The sequence below is a fragment of the Miscanthus floridulus genome, chromosome 6, assembly GCF_019320115.1.
Source record: "Miscanthus floridulus cultivar M001 chromosome 6, ASM1932011v1, whole genome shotgun sequence".
NCBI classification, from domain to species: Eukaryota; Viridiplantae; Streptophyta; class Magnoliopsida; order Poales; family Poaceae; genus Miscanthus; species Miscanthus floridulus.
This window is the reverse complement of record NC_089585.1, coordinates 42,819,915-42,832,544: the sequence shown is the minus strand read 5'-3', so window position 1 is coordinate 42,832,544 and position 12,630 is coordinate 42,819,915. Positions and strand designations below refer to the sequence as shown.

The 12,630-nt window shown below is 46.7% G+C and overlaps 1 protein-coding gene across 1 annotated transcript; it reads left to right on the top strand.

Moving 5' to 3' along the window:
• The first annotated feature begins 9,239 nt into the window (after positions 1-9,239).
• On the top strand, positions 9,240-9,629 carry LOC136460532 (TPD1 protein homolog 1B-like). Its single transcript, XM_066460192.1, has one exon. It carries the CDS (start codon positions 9,240-9,242, stop codon positions 9,627-9,629), a length of 390 nt encoding a protein of 129 aa, XP_066316289.1.
• Positions 9,630-12,630: the final 3,001 nt, after the last annotated feature.

Here is a 12,630-nt window from a genome sequence, read left to right as displayed (position 1 = left end):
GTCAAACCAAGAAGAAAGAAAGAAGAAAGAAAGGGCTACCTCACGAGGAACAAAAGAACCCAGTTATGTAAAGAACTCGGTAGAACGATAGGGATCACAACAGAAAAGTCAAAGACAACTCAGAAGACAAGACTCGTTACATTACAAGCGACTTCAAAAATAGAAGATTACAAATCTTACAAGACCCAATGAACTCGGCACCATGAAAAGCAAAGTAGCAAAGAGGAACACAGGACACGACTAGGCTCTGGAACGACTACGTGTCCCAAATTGCTACTCGGAAGGACAAACCGCCATCAGTTACACTGTTTTCTTCAAAGGACGGACGTAGTGCATCCAAGGCGGAAATCGATAGCACGGCAGGGCAACATGGAGCATAGAAGGCCGGCAGGCATCTGTCTACCCAAGACCGATGTGATGCTAGGATATGGTGTTGATCTGCACCGGACGGTCTCAAGACAGGCGACTAGGATCAACCCAGAACTGCCGGACTGAAGGAACGAAGCCCACATCACAAGACTTCCTCCAACTACCACCACGTACATCCTGGCACAATGCTGTCGCGGGATCAGCCTACCTCTAATCCCTATCACAAGACTTCCTCCAGCTACTGACAAGACACACAGAAACTACAAAACATGCCCGGGGGCTGCTCTACTTCACAAACTACCATGTTCATGACCACCAAGGTTTCAACAGAATATCCAATGAATGAAAACAAGCACTCCAGGACAGTATTTATAGACCAAAGGATCGGCGCACATGGACTAGGAGTACCAACGAAATAGGCCTAACAAAGGACACAGTGAAAAGACAGGACACAATAATGGACGACTCAGGCGAGAGGAAGCAGTACTCAAAGACGGGCATATTCGGAAGAATATACCAGCACAGTACAACCCGTGAACAAAAGGCATTTACACTCAACCACCACCATACAACTACATTTGACAATAGCAAGACTATCAAAGAATACGCCAAAACCATGCATCCGAGTTCTTCCTGAACAAAACAACACGGATATACGCTCGGGGGCTCGGCCAGCATCATAGCTTAAACAACACTGAGCTAGGGAGCTCGGCCTTCATTTTCAACTACTCCCGGAGGCTCGGAACCAAAGACAAAGGACCAAGAATATAAGAAACTCAAGACTACAACGACGACACATCAAGACTCTTCATTCGACTTCTTTTCTAAAGAGAAGAACTCGGAGAAAGCACGGGGCTGCGGGAGACCCTCCAACTTTTGCAAACAAAAGCAAGAGGCTCGAGGGCTACACTCAGTGAGTGTAATTTTTACAAAAAATTGCAACCACCCAAGAAGAACCCGGACATAAGCTCGGAGGCTGCTTGCCGCAAAACTACTCAGATGATGACATAATCCAAGTCTCGGGGACTACTTCAGAACACAAATTTTCAAACAACATAAAGGATCAAGACCCTCCAACTTTTTGTTCCAAATAGCAAGAGGCTCGGGGGCTACACTCAGTGAGTGCCTTTTTCTTCGAAAAAGCGCACATCACCAAAAGGCTTCCTCAACGTAGACCACTTCAAGACATTACGGCAAAAAGAACCCGGAACAAGCCATGTTCGAGTTCTTTTTGATAAAATTTCAACGAACAATCAGAGCGACTTCAAGACAAGATCCTCCAGCTCCTTGTTCCAAATAGCAAGAGGCTCGGGGGCTACAACCAGATGGATGCACTTTTTCTTCAAAAAGCACTCACCACCCAAAGATCCCAAGAAGCGCTACAAGGTTTCACTCCAGAAAACACTCGGATGACATTTTGTTCCTACTCAACAAGACTTGAAGGAGCAAAGCGAGTTTTTCAGAGCTCAACCATGAAGTGCTCGGGGGCTTGTCAATGCGGGACCCATAGGATACCCCGCAAGGGAGAGAGAAGATCTAGTCCAACTAGGATTCTTCCCATATAATCGTAGTAGTAGAACTATTAGGTAATCCTATTAGGAAATCTCATTGCAAACCGACTAGGACTCTGGCCTCCTGACTATATAAAGGAGGGCAGGGCTCCTGAGAGAAGGGCAGATCATAATCAATCCAATGCAAAGGCTAAGGCCGACTGGACGTAAGGTTATTACTCGATCTACGATCGAGGGCCTGAACAAGGATAAATCGGCTGTCTCTTGCGTAAACCATTGAGTTCGACATATGCCGAAGCCCGAACATACTGCCCCAGGTACCCCCGTGGCAGGCTATCGGTGGTGAAACATCGACAGGTACCCGGGGCAGTTTGTTCGGGCTTCAGCGTATGCAGAACTCGACGGTAAATGCAAGAGACAGTCAATTTATCCTGGTTCGGGCCCTCGATCGTGATCGAGTAATAGCCCTACGTCCAATCAGCATTAGCCTTTGCATTGGATTGATTGTAAAGTGTTGTGTTGCATTCTTATGTTCTGTCGGACCCCCATCTAAGGAGCCCTGCCCTCCTTTATATAGTCAGAAGGCTAGAGTCCTAGTTGGTTTACAATGTAGAGTCCTAGTTGGATTACAGGGTGGTATTACTACTAGGATTACATGGGAGGAATCCTAATCAAACTAGATGTCCTCTCTTCCTTATGGTGTATCCCGTGGGTCCTACATCGACAAGCCCCCGAGCACTTCATGGTTGAACTCCGGAAGCCTTGTTTTGTTCCTCCATGTCTTGCCGAGCAGGAACAAGCGTCGCCCGAGTGCTTTCTTGAGTGAAACCATGTAGCGCTTCTTAGGATCTTTGAGTGGTGTGTGCTTTTTTGAAGAAAAAGTACTCCCATCGTGTAGCCCCCGAGCCTCTTGCTGTTTGGAACAAGGAGCTGGAGGGTCTTGTCTTGAAATTGCTCTGATTCTTCATCAAAGGGCTCCCAAGCATATACCCGGGTTCTTTATCAAAAAGAACTCAGATATAGATCGGTCTGGGTTCTTTTTATTGTGAGGTCTTGAAGTGGTCTGTCTTGAAGAAGTCTTCTTGGTGACGTGCGCTTTTTCGAAGAAAAAAGTGCACTCACTGAGTGTAGCCCCCGAGCCTCTTGCTATTTGGAACAAAAAGTTGGAGGGTCTTGAATCTTATGTTGTTTGAAAACTCCTGTCTTGAAGAAGTCTTCTGAGTGATGTGTGCTTTTTGGAAGAAAAAGTGCACTCACCGAGTGTAGCCCCCAAGCCTCTTGCTATTTGGAACAAAAAGTTGGAGGGTCTTGAATCTGAGTTGTTCAAAGAACTAAAAACCTCTTCTGAGGATATGTAGGATCTTGTAGACATTCTCAAGGGTGTATCCAAGTAACCCGCGAACTGCAGTAGGCTATCCATATACCGTTGCAAGTCAACACAGTTGCGCCACCGAGTACTTTCCATAATTAGCTTGCGTGCTTGATGTCTTCTTGCATGCTGCTGCATGTCATGCCTCTTCCTTTGTTTCGCTTGAGTAATGAAAGTACATATAAATATGCATGTGCATCCTCATATTCGTGCTCATCTTGCTGAGACAAAATCTTCTCGTTCGACCATGATCCGATCCAAGCAAGGCAACCTAGATAATCCATCAAAAGGCTTTGGGTGGGCAGTCCCCTCACCGGAGACCCTGTATCACCCCCACCTTAGAATTTACAAATCACCGCAACAAGGTTGACCTTAGCTGTTGAGTAGTTGATCACCCCAATGGAGTAGTCGATCACTACGGCCAAGTAGTCGAATGTCCTAGTGAATTGTAGAGCAGCAACCGAGTAAGATAGCGCGGGGCATGTGTCTCACCCAACGAAGTAGTGGCCAAGTAAGGCAGCCAGCGGTGGGCGAGCTCCTTATTTGATGATGTGGTCTAGAAAATGGTTCCCTTTCCGGTGAGTAGGTTTCACGGATTAAGGCCTCAGCACCCTAGGTAAATCAACTGTAGTAGAGCCACGGAGGCATATGGATAATATCCAGAGATGATGATTAAAGAATATTTGAAAAAATATTAAACCATGATTTAGCTTGATTGATGGCCGCATGGTAGAATCAGCGCGTGATCCTGACATTTTGCGCTCAGGAGACCCCAGAGGTTGTAGCCCCCGAGCATCAGCTTGCGAGTACTTGGACATGAGCTGTCGAGTAGTTGGTCACCGCAGCCAAAGTAGTCGAAAACTATGATGAGTAGTCAGATAACTGGCTTGTATCAGCCATTTTGTTTTTTGGTTCGGGTGTTAGCTTATTAGCTACCCTCATCGGTGGGCTCAAGCATATTTTCAGCTCTTTTGCTCTCGGCCGGTATGCTCATGCATAATTTCAGCCATTTTGCTTTTTGGTTCGGGTGTTAGCTTATTAGCTACCCTCATCGATGGGCTCAAGCATCTTTTCAGCTCTTTTGCTCTCGGCCGGTATGCTCAGGCATAATTTCAGTCATTTTGCTTTTTGGTTCGGGTGTTAGCTTATTAGCTACCCTCATCGGTGGGCTCAAGCATCTTTTCAGCTCTTTTGCTCTTGGCCGGTATGCTCAGGCATAATTTTAGCCATTTTGCTTTTTGGTTCAGGTGTTAGCTTATTAGCTACCCTCATCGGTGGGCTCAAGCATCTTTTTAGCTCTTTTGCTCTCGGCCGGTATGCTCAGGCATAATTCCAGCCATTTTGCTTTTTGGTTCGGGTGTTAGCTTATTAGCTACCCTCATCGGCGGGCTCAAGCATCTTTTAAGCTCTTTTGCTCTCGGCCGGCATGCTCAAGCATAATTTCAGCCATTTTGCTTTTTTGGTTCGGGTGTTAGCTTATTAGTTATCCTCATCGGTGGGTTCAAGCATCTTTTTAGCTCTTTTGCTCACGGCCGGTATGCTCAAGCATAATTTCAGCCATTTTGCTTTCTGGTTTGGGTGTTAGCTTATTAGCTACCCTCATCGGTGGGCTCAAGCATCTTTTCAGCTCTTTTGCTTTTGGCCGGTATGCTTAGTGAAAACAACTGGGGGACAGCCATAATAAGACATATGTTGTCGAGGAACACCATCTTTATTGATCATGAACGTTGATCTCTTGTGGCTTGTATATATATTCTTCCTTGAGTTGTTTTCATGTGTAGAATATTCTTAGTTGGCTGATGTGCCATGTATTGTTGACTTCTTTTCCATCTTTAGTTCTCAACCTGTACACGCCAGCTGTCGATGTTTTGATGACTTTGTTTGTCTAGGTTGTCTCGGTTGTTTCTATCTGGGAACCTCTCTCGTGTCTTCTCCTCTGCAGTAATCATCTTTTCTACTGTGCGTCTGAATTCTTTATTGTTTCTCAGATTTTCTTTGCAGAAGTCCTGAAATTGCCACCTAGCCATGATTCCGTGAGAGAAAGCTTCGATTACTTCTCGTTCGGTGATGTCATGTACTTGAGCACGTAGTTTGCCAAATCATCGATAATAATCTCTGAGACTTTCGCCCCCTTTCTGCTTGAGTCCTTTTGATTCTGCGTGGGTGATGGGGTGCGTAATGATACCCATGAAATTTTCATAGAAAACTCTTTGCATGTCCTCCCAATTTCTAATTGACCCTGGATTTAATTTGTCGAACCATTGGAGGGGCATGGTTTCTAGGGCCATGGAAAAGAACAAGGTCTTGATGTCATTGTCTCCTTCGACTAGTTCAATCGACTGCGAGTAAATCCTGAGCCACTGCCTTGGTTCGGTCTTGCCATCATATTTAGAGTGGTTGGACGGCTTGAACTTGTGAGGTAGTCATATTGAAGCAAGTCTGTTCGCAAAACAGGGGAATCTATCATGCATTCTGGCTTCTTTGTATTCTAATTCGACGCCTCCTTCCTACCAACTGTCGTTTTGGTGAGAGTAGTTCTGCAGGGATGTCTGAATGGGTGCTTCGCTTCTGATCTTCCTTGGTTGTTCGATTCGGTAGTTTTGACTATGGTCCCTTCTACTTTCTCTATTATGACTCCCACTTGGTCCAAGTCTCTCGAAAGCGGACCTCCTTTGATTTTGATATTCCTTCCTATAAGATGTTGACCTGGCAGGTAGTCTTGAGTGGGTCCTTCCGTCGTCCTTAGGGCTGCTGACCAGAAAAGGTCCCGAAGCTGTTCCTGTTTTTCAATAGGAAGTGATGTCGCTCCGAGTTCTTCTAGTGCTTCTCGGATCCTATTGTAGGGTGTATTCGCCGTGCGTCTTTCTTCGACTTCTTGTTCTGATTTTCTTCTATCGTACTCAGCCAGATCTGACTCATATTTGATCCAAGCTTCCTTGCGCTGCCTAGCACAGCATTGGCGTCCTTGTTTCAATTTGTTTCTTCTTTCTCTGGCTTGCCTCTGATTCTCGGTCTCACCATCGTGCCCCTGGATAAAGGGTGATATGTTGGACTCAGATTCATCCGATGACCTGATGTCGGGTGCCTCCAGGGGGACCAATGGTGATCGAGGACGGCGAACCATGAATACTTCTCGTGCGTGAATTGTTCTATTATCGGTGTTGGTTTCCACATTGTCGGAGTTGTTGATTATTTTAGTAGAGGCTTCAAGGTCGCAGATCGAGTCTCCTTCTTCGTAGGGTAGAATTACTGTCGTCATCGTGCTGACTAGTTGGGTACCGCTATCCTCAGGAACAGAACCTGGCTAGTGGACGATGCAGTCTTAAGATGTTATAGTTAGTACGAGACCTTCCTGAGCTCCTGTCAGTGGTATTCCAAGCACTGGATTAAGAGATCTTTCGAGCTGTGCCCGATAAGACGTTGCCATGTTGCCGAGACCGAATGGAAAAGGACCCGTCTTCTTTAAAGTACTCTGAGTGTACTCCGAGTTGTATTCTTGATAGGTTGATGTCGTGTTTAGGAGCCTTGTCGGAAAAGAACTCGGTTTTCCGAAAGAACTCGGATAAGACTCCGTCTCGGAAGCGGAGACTGAGTTTGAATTGGATGCGTGAAGCCACGAAATCTGAGTTGGATCGGACATCGCGAGCTGCACGAATCTTCTAGCAAGTTGATCTGTCGTAGTCACCGAAATAGAATGGTCTTCATGGTGATCTGAATTTTTGAGGAGACGGCTTTGGAGCTTGCCATTGTCACCTGCCTCGCAGATCCATGAACCGAAGGTGAAGGTTGATCCTGTCGAGAAGATCATGTTATCGAGGTCCATCGAGCTCTCAGATGCAAAGTCACCGAAAGCCCCTACCTGGCGCGCCAGCTGTCGGTGTTTCACCACCGATAGCCTGCCTCGGGGGTACCCGGGGCAGTTTGTTCGGGCTTTAGTGTATGCAGAACTCGACGGTAAACGCAAGAGATAGTCAATTTATCCTGGTTCAGGCCCTCAACCGTGATCGAGTAATAGCTCTACGTCCAGTCAGCGTTATCCTTTGCGTTGGATTGATTGTAAAGTATTGTGTTGCGTTCTTCTGTTCTGTCGGACCCCATCTAAGGAGCCCTGCCCTCCTTTATATAGTCAGGAGGCCAGAGTCCTAGTTGGTTTACAACGTAGAGTCATAGTAGGATTACAGGGTGGTATTACTACTAGGATTATATGGGAGGAGGAATCCTAATCAAACTAGATGTCCTCTCTTCCTTGCGGTGTATCCCGTGGGTCCCGCATCGACAGGTATGGCCTAGGTCAAACAAGGTACTTTTTTTAAACTATAATTGTTTTTTGTGAAGGGAAGGGGGATTATATTAAAACCTGATATAATATATCTCCAAATTAGACATGAAAAAACCTAAAACAAAAAAGATACAATATTCTATATAGATTCTTCCATCATCTTCCTTAGTGGCTTTGAACATCGAAACTAGAGTGTTGTCCTTATACTAAATCCAACAATGAACCCTCAAATATTGGACATGCCACAAGGTCCAATGTTTTGGAACCAATCCAAAACACATCTAAAGCAATAAAAGAACATCGACAGTTGCATTGTCGACTATATTATAGGATGCAGATTCATCACCTCTAATCATTGCATCATGCTGGCTGCCTAATTTTCTCTTTGAGCGCCCTCCACTTATAGATAATAATGGCCACAAATTGGGCTCTTGCTGATGAAACCGATGCGATAGTGAACTCATCGTGGCAATCTCTGGAATCATCATAGGTAAGATGATCCTGACAAAAAATCATCTAATTTCACCGATAGATTTATTAGATTGAACCTAGGCAAATTAGATCAAAAAATTGTTAAGAGATGAGTCTTCTCTCATTCTTGTCATCAGCGGACTCGTCGGAGAGGGGCTTGAAAGTGCTGGCTTTGACTAGCAAATCTTTACATTACACAATATCTTAAATCAACAAAATTATATATTTTGAAAAGATATATTATAAAGTTCCGATGGAAATAATTAAAATTAAAGAGTTTGACCTAAGATAAGGAACTTAGATGGACATATGTCTCTCATAGAAGTAAGTAAATAAGATTTGAGGCCCTCCGAACGTGCCAAGAGATATGGCCCTGATAAAACATGATCAAATATATGAATCATGACATACCATGTTTGTGGCCACTGCCTCATGAACACGCAAGCTCTCTAGTCTTGTCTGCCACAAATTCACCACGCTATATATCTTCTCCTCAAACGCATCCAGTCAATATTTTCATTGGAAGCCGTGAAGCGTATGACGACTATGACCACTCCACAATTTCTCGTAAGAATTTAATTACTGCCTCGCTCTCCTCGATAACTTACAAAAAGACGCGCACAGTAAAGAGTTCACACCGATACAAATACTACGAGGCTCCGTAGCATAGCATGCACTTCTTCCGAGCGGGGTCCCTGCCTCGCTCTCAGCGTCGGCATTGACTGCGAATGGAAGCCCAGCTACCGCAGCTGGACGACGACGACGACCTCTAAGGTTGGCCGGCCATCCTCCAGCTCTGCGCCGCGCCGACACCCGCTGCCTCTTGCTCCAGCTCTGCGCCGCGCCGTCGACCGCATGGGTTGCCCTCGACCTCGAGAGGGATCTGCTGTCGCGATTGTGTTCATGGCCTTGCTCTTCCTCCTAGCTGGCCAAGGTCTGCGTGCTGTATTTGTTCCTCTCTTATCAGTCACCCTTTTCGATCGTCTGTTGCATGATATGCCCCACAATGGCTGACCAAACGATTTACTGATCACTGAGCAGCTGGAGTGTCTTGTCATCCGTCTCCCACCGTAGCGACGAAGCATCATCAGGCAGTGCACGTCCGCAAGCTGCTCAACAACACCAGCAGTAAGAAAGATTTGCAGTTTGGCACGTTGTTTTCATTTTTTGCTTTCGGATTCAGAAAAGTTTGATCGACTTAGCTCATCCCTGTTGCTGTTATGTGCACTGTCCTGTACGCATGCATGTGTTGATGGATCGATTAGCCGGCGGCGGTAACTCTCGCGGAGCTGCTGCTGTGGCGTACGCGGCATCGGCGGACCTCTGCTCGGAGGAGGTGGTGGAGGTGTCCCAGGGCAACGCGGGTAGCCTGCCCAATGGCGTCCCGTCCTACAGCGTGACCATCACCAACACGTGCCTGGACTGTACCGTGCGTGACGTCCATGTCTCCTGCGGTGAGTTTGCCTCCACGGAGCTCGTCGACCCCAGCGATTTCCGGCGCCTCTCGTACGGCGACTGCCTAGTCAGGAACGGTGGACCTATCGGCCCTGGCGAGACCATCTCCTTCGAGTACTCCAACTCTTTCATTTACAAAATGGAAGTCGCGACGGTCTCATGCGCCGACATATAGGTTGGTGTTGTGATGTCCCGGCCGTCAGCCGTGTCTTGTCAGCGTCGTCGTCCACCCTAGCCCGATGTACAGAGTATACAGTCCATCAGTTCAGTAACGCTTTGCCTTTGTTGAGAACTTGGGATGATGAACTTAGGTTTTGTTTAGATTGCCTCAAAATTCCAAGTTTTTTCACTCTCTTTCCATCACATCAATTTTTGGACGCATGCATGGAGCATTAAATGTAGGTAAAAAAATAACTAATTGCACAGTTTGGTTGTAAATCACGAGACGAATCTTTTGAGCCTAGTTAGCCCATAATCAGACAAAGTTTGTCAAATACAAACGAAACGTGCTACAATGTCCCGATTGCAAAAATTTGCAATCTAAACAAGGCCTTATATATGCAATGAGATGGGTTTTATTGTCAACATCAGGGGCTGCCTTGTGTACAGGGGTGCACATGCACACAACCCCCCCCCCCCCCCCCCCCCCCCAATATGCAAAAATAGTGAGTTTAGAATTCCACACCCACAAGGCAAGTGCATCTTCTCTAATTTACTCTAACTTCGCCACTAGTCAACATAACATGAATGAAGCTCATCTAGTTTCTTTGCAAATTTGCAATCTCTACACCTAAAAAGACTCTAACGTTATCATTTACCGGTGATACTAAATCTTGATCCCTGCTCACGTGTCTATGACCAATACGAATCATCCTCCAATCAAAGCTCGCGCGTTCGCGTCCTACCAAGTTCTGATTCGAAAACCAGATCCACTTCTGCGTTCAATACGAAGTCCTCAGAGCACACACGTCCGTGTCTGATTACTGAGGTTCGGACGAAAAAATTATAACCCCGGTGCAACGCACGGGAATATGTCTAGTCAAATGTAATAATGCTTTAATAATGTATATTCGTTTGATAGCTAGTATACCAGAGGAAGGCATATTATCCCAATGATCCTGCTTGCTGATAGTTACGAGCAAATGTTGGGTTTCAAAGGTCATGTAGAAAAGTCATTATGATAAGTTATCTATAGAATATCATTAAAAAAATATTGATAAAGTTATTATCTTTTGTTGTGGTAATATAAGTTATGCCCCTTAAAATTTTATGCTCGAATGTCATATGTATAACTTTGTGATAACTTTCTAAAAATAGAAACTTGTGGACACATTTTTTCAATAAGAAATGTTGCGGGATTAGCTTGTCGTTCACTTGATTCTAATCCAGCGAGCATTCGTTGATTAGTGGCTCTGTGCTCCAACAGCGCTCTGCTCTCTCTATTGTCTTTCACTATATCCAAACCGTAGCAGTAGCAGCAGCGGCCAACGACATTAGTGACCAAGCGCCTTGAATCAAATTGCCAAGCAATGGTACACGGCTACGCCGTTGTTGCTTCGCCGGTTAATGGTTATCCTGGCGCCAAGACCTAATGGAAGGAGAAAAGGATGGTGCCCCAGCCCTTTTGTTGCCAGTGGCGGTGCTACTGGCATGGCGTGACCTGCTCCCCAGATAATCTATTTTAGCTACAGGCCTACGACTATGGCGGTGGCAAGATTTGGCTGAGCTAGAGAGCGAGGTGCCTGGAAGCATTCTTATGCTTAATTGATTACATGCTTAAGTCGTACGACCACTACACTATGTGTATTCTTATAATATGCCATGTTTAAGGCATATGATAACTGTTAGAATAAACTACTGCTTTCCTTGTGTGAACACAGCAAGGGAAGGCGCCGTCGAAAGGCCCCCTGCTGTGATACTGTAGTCGCTGTAGGTGCAGGTGCCGCACGGCTCACCTGCAGCACTGTAGCCACATGCAGAGGCCAGCGCAGAGTCAGCCCTGTATGTTATCTAGTTACTATTACAGCATGTGCGTTGTACTAGGACTAGATGTATAAGTTATATAAATAGACTACCACTGACAACTCAGTAAAGAGAGTTCAGATTTGCCATCTCTCATACAGGGCTTCGGCCAACGCTGGTGTCTTGTACTGTATGTGTATGATCTGTTCTCTCTCCTTCTTCTAGCTCTAGCCATGGTGTGTGGGACGGGCAACGCTTGTTCGTGGTCGGCACGGCTAGTGGGTGCTCGGACAACACTAGCGGGTGCTCGGCAAGACTAGTGAGTGGTTCACTTCACCTGAGTCGGTGATCCTGGTCAGCAACAAGTGGTATCAAAGCCGTAGAAGCGTCGTCGCCAGACTAACCGCTAGCAATGACGGACGGTTCTGAGATGGGCGACAACAGTGGCACTGCTGTGGCTGCCCAGCCACGACCGGAGGTAGTTGTTCGCACGATGCGGAAGGTCAGCGGACACCAGTTGGCCGACGCTGACTAGCACCAACTATGAAGAGTGGTCGGTGACCATGAAGGTCAAGCTCAGAGCCCGACGGCTCTGGAATGCTGTTGACAATGACACCGACAATGAGGAGGATGACATGTCATCGTTAGAGGCTATCCTCGCTACTGTACCGGCGAAAGTACAGGGAGCTGTTGGGAACGAAGAGCTCTTCTAAGGAGGCGTGGGAGGCTATTGCGGCGATGCGCGTCGGTTCCGACCACGCAAAGAAGGCGCCGGCCCAGCTTCTGAAGCAGGAGCACGCCCTCCTCAAGTTCAAGGATGGTGAAAAAGTGGAGGACTTCTCTCTCTGCCTATAAACGCTCATCAGCAAGTCGAAGAGCCATGGCATCACCATCGACGAAGAGGAGGTAGCCTCCAAGTACCTCCACTCCATGCCGGTAAAGTACATCTAGATCGCTCTCTATAGAGACGATGTTAGACTTGTCCACCCTCACCATTGAGGATGTGACAGGCCATCTGCGGGTGGTGGACGAGCGCCTGGAGTAGGCGACAACAATGAAGGACAGTGGCAAACTGCTGCTGACAGAAGAGGAGTGGGCTGCTCGGAGGAACGCCAGAAAGGCAGCCTCCTCTAGCCGCGGTGGCGATGGCAAGCGCCATGGTAAGGCTTCTTCGGAGAAGAAGAAGCAGGTCGACCCCAACGCCTGTCGGCGCT

Coding starts and splice junctions, on each gene's coding strand:
- LOC136460532 (XM_066460192.1), top strand. CDS start 9,240: ATGCATGTGTTGATGGATCGATTAGCCGGCGGCGGTAACTCTCGCGGA.